The 12795-nt window shown below is 36.9% G+C and overlaps 3 protein-coding genes across 5 annotated transcripts in view; all 3 read left to right on the top strand.

Annotated features, from left to right (window-relative positions):
- Nucleotides 1-2490: 2490 nt before the first annotated feature.
- Nucleotides 2491-2812, top strand: LOC117207619 (molybdopterin synthase sulfur carrier subunit). Its single transcript, XM_033448000.1, has one exon. It carries the CDS (start codon nucleotides 2519-2521, stop codon nucleotides 2810-2812), a length of 294 nt encoding a protein of 97 aa, XP_033303891.1. The 5' UTR covers nucleotides 2491-2518.
- On the top strand, nucleotides 2518-4762 carry LOC117207598 (molybdopterin synthase catalytic subunit). Its single transcript, XM_033447967.1, has 8 exons — nucleotides 2518-2795; nucleotides 2891-3037; nucleotides 3106-3409; nucleotides 3688-3928; nucleotides 4011-4096; nucleotides 4157-4404; nucleotides 4485-4538; nucleotides 4607-4762. Exons 2-8 carry the CDS (start codon nucleotides 2897-2899, stop codon nucleotides 4676-4678), a joined length of 1146 nt encoding a protein of 381 aa, XP_033303858.1. The 5' UTR covers nucleotides 2518-2795; nucleotides 2891-2896; the 3' UTR covers nucleotides 4679-4762.
- Nucleotides 4763-4955: 193 nt separating this feature from the next.
- LOC117207584 (tubulin polyglutamylase TTLL5) overlaps nucleotides 4956-12795 on the top strand; it is a 35568-nt gene continuing 27728 nt past the window's right edge. For 2 of the 3 annotated variants that reach the window (XM_033447938.1, XM_033447939.1), the window contains exon 1: nucleotides 4956-5113. The gene's annotated coding sequence lies outside the window, so the exon portion shown is untranslated. Of the gene's footprint in view, nucleotides 5114-9976; nucleotides 10000-12795 lie in introns of those variants that run through there. The other variant, XM_033447940.1, reaches the window with a different exon arrangement.

Here is a 12795-nt window from a genome sequence, read left to right as displayed (position 1 = left end):
ATTACGTGTTCAAAAATATAATTCATATTATTTTAAATTTCGCAGTAGAGATTTGAGTAAATAATTTGCAAAAATAATCGATTAAAAAATATCACTCTTCTTGTTATTATCTCACATTAATAATTTAAAAAAAATCACGATATTTTATCGACATATATTAAAACGGAAGAGACTGACAATGTTATTACATTATCAATATGCATGATCAAAATAACGTCCATTATACCATAATAGATTTTTTGCAATGGGCAGAAACAATGCAGTCATCGTTGAAACTCGTGGGTATTGTTTTCTAATACCGATTGCGCGCACATGTGACTGAAACGGCATTGCTGGCACACTGTAAATCGTATCTAAAACGATTCCCCTTAAAAAATTGCTTTCCAAAAATACATATTCCCTTTTTTCTTTTCAACTAAAACGATTCATTATCAAGAGAGGCAAAGTTCAAAGTTGCAGTGATATCAGACGATACGTAAATACATAGATAAAAATTTGTTTCGCATTACAAACTAATCGTATAAATCCATGAGTGAACAATGCTATATACACAAACGCTTTTAGTCATAGTCGCATGTCGCAATGCTGTTACTAGTAATGAATCAGCTCATCGTTGAAACGACAAGAGCGACAATTCGTGAATCGCGGGATTATTCTTCCTTTGAAAATGTTGTTCTTAAGCCACGAGGTGGCTCCTGGCTACTATTTAAACCTTCACCTGATAATCAAAACTACGTTTGGACACGCGCGCACACGATTGCATTTCGGGATCTTTATATCATCTGTTATATCATCAGAAATGAAATGAAGTGAAATTTGTCTGTCTCTCGTGATACTCCTGTTCGGCTTCTTCTATTTGCTTTAACTAAAGGCGCGAACACGTTGGTTGTTGTGTTCGCGTGTATGACTCTCACAACTGTCCCTCCGATCCAATTATGTAGGTGCATGTAACACATATGTTGTCATGAATTTTTCGAGCGATGGGACTAGTAGCACTAGTAGCGTTACTCAATATATAATCACTGTACGACCTCGCTCAATTGCACTTCTCTCTCATACGACACACCGTATGTTTCGCTACTAAATCATTCTAAACTTCTACGTGAAATACACATTACAATAGTTACATTGTTATATGCATAATTACATTACCAAGCGCGAATCTAATTGTGTATTTATTTTGGTTGCATTATTCATTACGTTAATTACTAAAAACTGATTAAAAAATTTCAATAATAATTTTTCTACCCCAAAATTGAAAAGTTTGATCCTTTAGAACTGATCACGTTAAGTAACACTCACGGAATTTTTTCCCTTATTACGTCACATATCCAGCGTTCGAATGAGGTAGCATCTCTAAATAAACATATGTATAACTATTGCTATAACCGGTTTATCGTGTTATGTGATTTTCGATTGTGACGCTTAAGTAAGTCTTAGGAGCGTTACTTAACTGTTAAAGGAATAAGTTCCTTAAAAATAAAGTCCTTGTTCCACAGCAACTCGAGTGAATGAGCTAAATCCCTACACTCTTTTAGACTTTGGGTTAGCAGGCTGTCCATCTATACTTAAGCGTGCGCGCACATTGTGCTGCACGCGCGATGCATACATTTAAATGCTTATCCAAGGTTATTGCTTACTGACACATCGTCACCGCTGTTAATACATTACTTATAAAATAGCTACTTCTGCATCCTATAAAGTTTCTCATCTCTAATAACTACCAGATTAGATTTTCCACATATTCTGAAACTCACAATTACATTTATATTATTACAATTTTTACAAAATATTCAAAATAAGTAATCCTTGATTAACATATTCCCTAAATATGAGTTGTAGAAATAATCCAACAAATATATGTATTAGTTTTTGTGCATCGAATATTATGCAAGCGGAACAGTACGATTCCTTGCTACGTTGACCTCATTTCTCGGTTGACCTTAATATCATACAAGGTACTTGAAGTCGATCTATAGAATACCTTCGTTCTATCAAGTTTTTTGGAAGCTGTAATATATATATATATAAGCATAGTGTACTTAGGAGTCATATAATCTCTTTTTATATCAAAAATGATAATTCGCATTCGTAAATATGTTTTTATTTTGACCACAATTACAAATTCAATTATTTTATATTCTACCGCTTAAAAGTGAATGGCTTAGACTATATGCTTATAGCGCAGTCAAGTGTGTAATTTATTATAAGAAGTATTAAAACATTTAACAATATCAGCTAACAATTAATTGTTTACTTCTATTCGTGACTTATTATTAATTTTATTATTAAAATTTTTTAATATGTTTTCCACAACACACATGGACACTAGTTTGATTAATGTAGTCCAAGATGATGCAGTTGAAGAAAAATATAACCTTGTTCTGAGTTTCAGATAACGGACCTATTATCTTTGGATGATTATTTAATTACATAACTTGATTCGATATATTGATAATTATATGTCGTGCGATAAAAATGTTGAAGTATTTTGTGAGTTTGCGCTGCTATTGTGTGCATGTACTTCGTAATGGATAACAGTGTTGCTGAAATACAAGTGAAGGTTTATTTTTTTGCCAAAGCAAGAGAGTTAACGGGGAAAAAAGAATGTTACATTACCGTTCCTCAAAAATTATTGTATGTTGACTTATTAGATAAAATAATAAGCCAATTTAAATTAGAAAGCATTCGTGATACATCAGTCTTAGCAGTGAACGAAGAATTTGTTGCTTCAGACACGACACTAGTACTTTCAGAAAAAGACGAAGTTGCTGTTATTCCACCACTTAGTGGAGGTTTGTCTTGTTTCTAATATGAATATTTTAATCAGCTAGTACGTCATTATGAATTAATAATAAAATGTCTTACAATATGAATGCGGTATTTTTAGGTTAGAATGAGTACTGCAAAAGATATCGTCAAATTGCAACAAGAAGAGTTAAATGTTGGACACATAATTGATTTAGTAACAGCTCCTAATTGTGGGGCTGTATCAAGTTTTGTTGGCATTACTCGTGACAATTTTGATAATAAGAAGGTATTTATCCATTAAAATTATAATTACAAATGTAAAGATATGTTTACTCATATACTTATGACTTCAAGGTTTTAAGATTGGAGTATGAAGCATACGAACCAATGGCTTTAAAAGAAATGAAAAACATATGTTCAAAAATTCGTTCTCAATGGAATGTTTATCATATTGCTATATATCATCGCCTAGGGGAGGTACCAGTATCCAAAGCGAGCGTAGTAATTGCTATTTCTTCTCCTCATAGGGAAGAATCATTAAAAGCTATTGAATATGCTATTAATTCATTGAAAACATCAGTTCCAATTTGGAAGAAAGAGGTATACGATACTCAAGAAGTTCAATGGAAAGAAAATAAGGAGTGTACCTGGTCAAATAGTAAATAATATTTTTATACGATACCTTAATTTTATAGAAAGACAGAGAATTGTAACATATAGAAATCATTGAGTACAATTACATAATTTTACGAAATTTTTAATGTATCTATTCAGTTATATAAAATTAATATATATTATATTCATGTAATATATTGTAGAATGGTAAAAAATTTGAAAAAGATTATATAGTAAATATATGTGAATATTAACAAATCGTTAATCATAGTTTTATGATTTTACAACCATTAACCCATTTTGTGACTGTTTTTTGTGTAGTTCATGATATGATTGATGTAGAAGAATCAGAAAATATTACAGTAGTAAATGACACAGTAGAAACTGTAATAGAATATGATGGCGAAGAAGTAGAAAAAGAAGAGGATGATGTAATAATTGATCCAAATCTTGTTCAGATTCGTGCTACCCCGGCTGAACTGAATCACAGAATATCAGCTTTCATTGAAAGAAAACGTCAACAAGTAAACATTGTTAACGTACAAGAATTTTGTTGTCAAAGGTTAGTCAATAAGACATTCACGAAAAAACACGTAATAGTAAGCGATTTACGATAGTTGTAATTTAATGATAATATATTGTAGGGATCAAAATGATGAGAATGATAATTCATGTGCGAGAGTAGATGCCATTCTTATTAGGAGAAAAGATTCTAAAAGTCATGTTAAAGGTAGATCAAGGTAGTAATGTACTGATAAATGATGAAATATTTAAACATAAATTTTTATAGTACATAGAGTACTCAATGCATGGGGACCTCAAACAGTCGATCAACATGCTTTACATAAAGCTACGATGTCGGGACCGACCCAAACAAATAATAATTACTCGTCCGTATTGGATGAAAGAATCTCAACCACCGAAAAAATTCTTGGAATAAATCGACCTGTTCCCAAAGATGTATATGAAAGACTCAAAAATATCGAAGATCGAATATTATACTTAGAAGGCATATCTCCCGAATACAAGGATCTTTGGGTAAAAGTTTAATGAAATATTATTAAATTCGATTTAACGTTCAGTATTATTGATTCTCCAACATTAATTATTGTTTGCAGAAAGCAGAAGATATGAACAACCTCAAAGGAACATTTAAACCAGTCAGGAAAAGGGTAAGTGATATCTTTTAAGTCATATAATTTAATTTCCAAAAACTACTCATTACGAAAAAACATTTCAGACATATTCTATGGCAGAACTTGATTCTAAACTGCATGAATTAGAAGACAAATATGCCAAAAGGGCGAAATGATCTCTCATAAAAAATTGTTAAAGACTGACCACTTATTTATACATAGCTAGATTTTTCAAAATAAATAATATTTCATAAGTATAGAAAATTTGTAGTAATTTCATTTTCATTGTTATGATATAGCAAATGGCCAATATTAATTAATATTATAGATCATTACATTATATACCAAAATTCTATGTCCAATCCTTAAGTACAGGCAGGTCGAAAGGCGGGGCTACACTTTTCGATCAGGTGGAAACTTCTGTTCGAGCATGTACTTACATTAGTTCGTGTTTCGGTTGATAGAGGCAGTCTTCGTCGTGCTGCCATACGGTATGGCTGCGGTTTGTCGAAGTTTTCTCTTTATCCCGATATAATTTGAAGTGAATCGTTGATAGTAATGTGTTATTCATACAGAAGTTCATCGAAAAGTAGCCGTCCTTACGAATGCTAGTGAGTACTGTCATACAATATTTTGAAATACACGTATCTTATAGTGTTTGTCGAGCACGCGGACAGCACGTCGTCTGCCAGGGTGACAAGCATCCTTTTTCCTCTCAGCTGAGTTTATGGACCATTGGTCGGTTTTATATTTTTTGTTTTCGTCCGATCCTGTTTATTTTGACATAAGTCTTTCTTCGTTTCGTATCGTTACATATTGTTAAGTCGACCTACGATATTAAATCGAACAAATCGCAAATAGGATAACGAGCGTTCTTAGTTTTCAATGAATTTTTGATTTTTGGCCATCTTGGGGATTTTTGGAGCTGCAGAATAATTCTTCACCTTACTATATGCAATGCCGACATTAAACATTACGATATGTAATGTTTAAATTTCAAACAACGATACTCGCTTCTTTCCTTTTCCCTGTTCGAAAGTATCGTTTATTTTTACGCCGATCTATTTTCGTCCTATCACATGGGTTTCTTTTAATAATTTTCGTAAATTTTGTCGAAATAAGGCGATACATTTCTACCTGGAACTTTGAAGTTACTAACGATCATACTGTAGATAAATCTATTTACTTCTGAAACAAATAACTAGATTTTGGAAACATAGCAATAACGTTGAATTATTAAATGGTGGAAATAAATCAAACGCATTTATCAAATTCGAGGGTCTTGTATAAAAGAAGGAAGTATACGTGAAAATATCTCTAAACTATCATACATCAAATAAATATAAACTAAAATCTCGATTCGAAGAAAAATCTTTTCCCAAGACAGTGACGCATCGAGTCTTTATACCCGTACTTTGTCTGACGTGCTTTTAAATCTGTAGTGCGCGTGCCGTTTCTATCGTGTTGCATTAATAGCGTAAGAAATATGATTAAGATGAGATGTACACACTGGCAACAGTCCTATCTTGAATCGCTAGTGTGCAATAGTTAAAAGAGAAAATCGTGTCGGCGTCGTAACCAGAACAGAAAGAACATAATTCGGAATGGTGAAACTCCGTATTACCGAGGCAACGTTACTAATATCCCATCACGTTCTTTTCCCTCTTTTTGGTTGTCAGAAAACGACTGACACAATTGAGTGTATCCGTGAAGGTTCGCCGCGAGGAAACCCTTCGCGAAACCGCCGTCAGTTACGTTTGCAACCGATTGAAACGACAAACGCGTGTCGAGTTAGGCGTCTGACGCCGATTGTTAGCGAATCTTGACGAATATTCGCCGTTAGAGGATAGGCTAATCTCTGTTCGTGCAGTTAAGCGATTCTAATTGAAGCGAAACGTCGCGAAACGATCGTTTGCGCGCAACAAGGTTTTATTTCGCTTGTTATTTGTGTAACTGCGAATTGATGGAAATCATGTTGCATGAGAGAGATCCGTTTTGTCGCATATCGATAACAATTGAAGGGATCGTTGCAATTACAGAAGGCAGCTTCATTCTCCAGTAATTTCAGTAAACTAATAAAACCAACTTGAAATCAATAAAAATCAAATCGCTTTTTTAAACGCGCTACGTAATTCATGGTAATAAATTTCTACACTTCCGGATGCAAAATGTATTGTATAATTTACCTTTCTTTCTATTCCAATAAATAAACTCTAGATATTACAGCTTCCTTCTTTGTTGCTGTAAATCCTTTAATTCTTTCGTATCTTAAACTTAAGAAATTCGACAGCGATAGAAAGAGGTAATTGAAAATGACCCAAAAAATACGGAAGTCGACGACGATATCGATAACGTGACAATTATTCTTTCGCGTTGATTTCATCGCTAAAGGATGGAAAAGGGAAGGGAACGAAATTCTTAGAGAGAGAGAGGCAGAGGGCGAGAGTTTTAAAAAGTTTCATTGCATTACGAAATCGTATTACAACTGCCAGTCGATTGTCCTACAAAGATTTTTATTGCGCAAAACGTTGAATGCCGAAACCGTTTGCATTTCTATAACAAATCGAAAGGAAAAATTTTAAACGATTTACTCGTAGACGGAAGACGATGGAAAATTTCCGCTACTTTGACGTATACCACTGCAGGTAGTTGTCCTGCCAAAATTTCGCAACGACAAAGGTAAATTGCCTGAAGCAGCACGGTACCTCGTTTACCTTTACCTTAAATACTTAAGGGAACCCGATGTACCGTGCCTTTTTTCCCTCAGTTAAACACCTCTAAATATGTCGTTTCTTTCATATCCCTGTAAATCTCCAAAGCGTACATCAAGAATTCTTCATAGAATTCAAGATATACCTGTATTCTATGCATGTATTTTATGTATGTAAGGTTTAACGATGCTGACGTACGGATGGTATATAGTTTTCTGGAAAACGATTTGTTGTCGCTCATTGGGCCAACACGATGCCGTTTTAAGCGCATTTTAACGAGTAGGCCGATAGCACGCAGAGTTTTTCGTTTATATAGAGAGCGGCTATTCTATAGGGTAATAGGGAGCATGATTTCTCTTAATCATGGCTTGCGAGAACGTACAAGTGGCGTAACGCGTTCCACCTAGTTGATGTAAACTGAATTTCAATAAACGTAGCTAGCATAGAAACAGAAGGCATAACGAGCAGTTTGGAACGATTAAAGATTTCTTTTTGGCACTGATTCTCTGATGCGAAAGACGAGCGAACGAGAGAGAAAGAGGGTTCACTTTTATTTTTCCTTTCGTCGCGATAAGTTGATTTACTTTTTCTTCCATTTCCACGCGAAACCCGTTCCACACTTGCAATTAGATATGATCCAGCGAGGATAATGAGAAGAAAGTTACTTCCGAGATGGTTATCGCACGAACATGCAGATATATGTAGTCGTTTTCTGTTCGTGCCAATTTTGCTAATTTAATTCGTGTATATCATCCACGGATATTGTCTCGGAAGACTCGAGGCTGATTTAGTTCCGCTCTTTATCAATTTCGTAGATTCGTCGTCTAAATACGTGACTAGCGTTCGGTGTCGCAAAAAGTACACGATTTGTCTGCATAAATTTATCCGCAGAACAAGTTGATTAGCGCGGTAATCTCTGGTATATCGAAAACAACGATTTTGCTTCCATACTTTGCGAAGTATGGAATTATTCCGATGGCTATTTCGATTTCTGTTATTTAATCGTGTAGATATATCTGACACGGCACACCGACACGATCAATTCCGATATGGACCTTGGTCCGTTTCTTTCTACGTCTGTGTATGTTCGAGCGATATGTCTGCGAAATAATTTTTATCAAACGATCGATACGATCGTCTTTGTGATTCAAGGTATCCGTAGAGGAATAAGTCATGATCGTGTGACGTCGGATACGCATGGCGAGACAGTGTCAGAAATTCAGTCGGTTAATCACGAAAAACGACGGTACGTACCTTGGTAACATACGCTACTACACAGAAGAACTTCGTAGGTCGTTAGACTTAAAAATATCAGGTATCACCCGTTGGCATAAAAAGCAGAAAACACTCGGTCTGCAAGGGAAAAAAAGGTCAACATTCTCTTCCAATTCAAACACGCTCGTACAAACACGTTCCAACTACGACTCTGCGAGTTCTAAACATCGTTTTAATAGCTACGCAAGGTGAACAAAGCTGTTGGCAAAATGACGTTTTTATTCGAAGAACTGCCTTCTCCTTCTATTTATAGAAGCTTTTCGCCGACTGATAAGTTAATCCTCTGTTTACCTATAACGAGAGAAGGCTTTTCAAATCGATCAAATTTCAATCCCTGTGTCACGTAAGAGACACAAGAAATCACGAAATTGACAGTTCACCGGTGATAGTTGCAACGTTTCGTAAATAAAATAAAGAATTGAACTTTAGACATAGCAGTGAAATTTATTGTACGAATGCAATAGAGTGACGGTTCATAGTGTTATAACAGAGAATGTCGACAGCTAGTTTTAGCAAGGTTTATATACACTATGGGTTTGGGTCCTATGATAGGGACGTCGCCGGGGCCCAGGTCAGAGATGGTCATGCTGTTATTGTTTTCTGACACTGAAATACTCTCTTTATTGTTGTTTCGATGGCCTGCAGGATGTTCGTTAGAGCCCCTTGGTTTTTCTATTGTTTATGGGTCGGTGACACCTACGTTCCTCTTCGCCTGCCTAACGCACACGGTCGATGGAGGATAATCACGTTACAAGGACACTTTCGAATAACTGCTTCTCCTCGACTGACGAGCTGAAAATCAGTGTAAATTAAAATTCGAAGATGAAACGAAGATAGCGATTTCTAGAGGCGTCGTCCTATCGTCTATCGGAAACTTCGATCCTTAATTAATTCATATGTAACTTTGTCCTCTGTCGCGATGTGTCTTCGTGACTCGAAAAGGTACACCTAAGTTGCTACAACGCTCAAGTCAGAACATAATGATTTATAAAGTATAATAAATAGCAGTAGTCTTGTACCGCTAGCGATTCACAGCTTTTCCATTGCTTTAGCAAAATTCATATAGAGAGGAACGGTACAGGGTGTACAGTTAATTGTCCAGCGTGAAAAGCATAGTTTCACGATGTCCCCGGATCGATGATGCAACGAAACAGGGGGTACCGTTGGTTACTTCCGGACCAGTCGATGGCCGAAACAGTAAGGAGCCGGCTGGCAAAGGCCGTTTACACGGTTCCCGGTTTGCAAGCTACTCTGTTATTCGACCAAGGAGCCATCGGAAATACCTGTTGGCGGTCTGGTGAATGAGTGGGAGGATTATGTCTATATCGTGCGACTTGCCGTGATCACGAGCACCGCGTTCAGGATGCATCGCATTTGCATAGATAACCCGTAAGCTTGAAACCGGCTACCTGTGTGCCGTCTTGCGATCGTGATACTCCTCTGTTTCGCGTGTGATCGATAGTGTGTTGTTCGAAGTGCCGTTGTGAAAGGTGCCGATCAAACGTATCAAGGTAGAAACACTTTCTTCTTCTGTTGATTTTCACGCTAATTGATTTGTCAGATAGATAACTCGCAGAGCAAATAGGAAGCAACTCTTCGATATCTTCTTTTATTGGAAGATAATTATCGCGTGAACGATGCGATGAAAGCTTCGATATTGAATCGTCAATTGCCTTTTCTTACGCTTGCGTTTTCTCTCTCCTTTATACACGGCGAGATCCAGTCATTTTCGCAATCGATCCATTAATGCCACGACGAAAGCGATTCTGTTAGATAATATTTTATCCATTTTGCTGCACTCTTCATATTTGTTCTTTCGAATGCGTGGCTTTTGAGGACTGGTTGAGCCATTCGGAAGGCGCATCGATCGACTGCATAAACGAGAAGCGGGAAAGAGGGTGATATCGCAAACACTGTTTTTTAAATTCACCTGGCAATTTGGAATTATCTAGCGGGCAAAGTCACGCGACTAAATAATTCGTTCTTTTCTTTTCTTCTTTTGACAATCCAAAATTATTCGCGTACTTATGTATTAATGAATTCTTTCAAGAGATGGCCTCTAAGGCAGTCAACCGATAGCAGTGGAAAAATTGAATCGATACGTTCAACGTAAAGCTGGAACAAAGGGAAGATGACAAAGGAAAGAAGCTATTGAAAAATATTATAAAAAATGCCAGGCATCTAGATTTTATCGTCGCAAATAACAATCGACAGATTGGCCAATGCATAGTAGCTTTGACAAAAAGCGTCAAAGGCTTCGATCGCTCCTATCTATACCGAGCCATAGGAAATCGATGATTCACATAATAGTCGCTCGAAATTACGACAGAATCGCGGCTGGTTAGATCGTAAGTTCTTTACAACGAGCCCTGCCTTCCAATCCAGAATCGTCGTCATTTTTACAGGAGCATATCGTGCCGGAAATGATTGCCAGTTCGATCCTTGGAAATCGTGGAACCGATCGTTCCGGCTGGCTGGCCATCTTTAAAGAGTCTGATCCGATTGATCGGCCTGTAAAACGTCGATTTAATAGTAGCGCGGCACGACATTCACTGATTTGATTAATGCTGCTTCCCGCAAGCATCTGCAGATCGACCAACCAATGCCCACAGCTAATCCTTCCTCGCCTACTACATTTTAGATGTAATTACATCCACTCAATGAAGATTCTGTTTCAAAGAATGATCAGTGAATCGCGTAATCGTTTTTACTATAATTCCATCTCGTTACGTGATTTGAAGAAATACTTTTTTTTTTATTCACGTATCGTACCCTAGTTAGGTATCGCGTGTTTCGCTTTTTCATACAACGATCTCGTTGCGCTTCGATTGAAAAGGCAAACAATCGTCGAATTTCAATAGCCAGGCTATAAACAAGCTTCTCAGTTTGCCAGATAGGTCAGCTTCGAGGTTGTGTACAACAAAATCGGTCGAAGTTTCCACGCTGCGAGTGCCTGGATAAGCAGATGGACAGAAATTTGGGAAAATCTCCGGCTTTGGGAATCTCAGCCAGTAACTTGTAATCCTCAGGAGAATCAATGATATTACTAATATGAAATATCTGGCGGAATATTAATAGAAGTCGTAGTTTGATATTTGAAACCGTTCGAGGTACCAAAATATCGGGTTGCTCGGAAAGTTCGTTTCGATTTTTAAGGAATTTGGTCGACGTGAGAGATCAGGTTGAAAAGTTTCTCACCGAAAAACCTGAGAGGTTTTGCAAGCATGGAATATTCAAGTTGCGCGAAAGATGGGGAAATCTTGTGCAACAAAATGGCACATATATGACTCAGTAAACGAATGGAAATATCAGGTCATCCCATAAGTTCGTGCCGTTTTTCGAGCGGTTATATATGTTATTTTTTTTAAACACTTATGAATCGTTGTCTTAGGTATTTTCAGAACATTTCACATCTCTTGAACTGTCAAACTTCGTGAATTTTCAACAAGATCCCGAATTTTATCTTCGTCTGTCCGAGGAGGACGCCCGGAGCGTTCCTCGTCTTCTAAACAGAAATTCCCAGCTCTAAAACGTTGGAACCACTTCCTACAGGTGCGAGATGAAAGCGCATTTTCTCCGTAAACAGCACATGTGTTTTCCATGGCAATTGTTGCAGAACTTCCTTTCCGAAATTCATATAACACGAGATGTCGAAAATGGATACGCATTTCACTCATGATTTTTTACTGTCAGAAGTCACTGTGTTCGCTATATTACGATCTTATAACCACGAAAATCTGCTCTAACCTGTTCTCGATCAGCTAAGCTCAAGTGCATTGGTCCCTTATCGCCGTATGTTTATAAATCGACACACGAAATGTATACACAAAAGTCGGCACGAACTTATGGGATGACCCCCATATAAATCGGAACGAACTTTCCGGGCGACCCAATAGTCCTACAAGATTCCACGATTACAGACGTGTTTTTATTATCACGCATTAGCTTTTGAAAATCATCTTAGTCGCGTAATAAGCGTTTTATTGCGAAAATATTTGTATCCTTCGTATTTGCAATTAAAACACATCTTGTCAAAGGTAGGCGTCCGGATACTTTTGAACGGTAGTGTACACGTATCTTCGCGAAAGTTACCTTGGGACGTAGTCCCGTTAATTTCGAAAGGGTTAATTCCAGATGTCGTTATATGGCGAAGGTTATCGTATCTCGGCGCGGCTTACTTTTTCCCCAGTTGAACCGACAAGCTTTCGACGAGCAGCCAAGGCGCACTGCAGACCTGGCAAACGGCGAAACCGAAAGGCTATGCTGCGAAAACATGCAAAACTCGTTTTTTTCTTTTCGCATAATTC

This window comes from Bombus bifarius, unplaced genomic scaffold (genome assembly GCF_011952205.1).
Source record: "Bombus bifarius isolate JDL3187 unplaced genomic scaffold, Bbif_JDL3187 scf7180000008039, whole genome shotgun sequence".
Taxonomy (NCBI): domain Eukaryota; kingdom Metazoa; phylum Arthropoda; class Insecta; order Hymenoptera; family Apidae; genus Bombus; species Bombus bifarius.
The sequence above is the reverse complement of the archived record's forward strand: the minus strand, read 5'-3'. Positions and strand labels throughout refer to the sequence as shown.

Coding starts and splice junctions, on each gene's coding strand:
- LOC117207619 (XM_033448000.1), top strand. CDS start 2,519: ATGTACTTCGTAATGGATAACAGTGTTGCTGAAATACAAGTGAAGGTT.
- LOC117207598 (XM_033447967.1), top strand. CDS start 2,897: ATGAGTACTGCAAAAGATATCGTCAAATTGCAACAAGAAGAGTTAAAT. Junction 4,097..4,156: donor TTCTAAAAGTCATGTTAAAG/GTAGATCAAGGT, acceptor AAATTTTTATAG/TACATAGAGTACTCAATGCA. Junction 4,539..4,606: donor TTAAACCAGTCAGGAAAAGG/GTAAGTGATATC, acceptor AAAACATTTCAG/ACATATTCTATGGCAGAACT.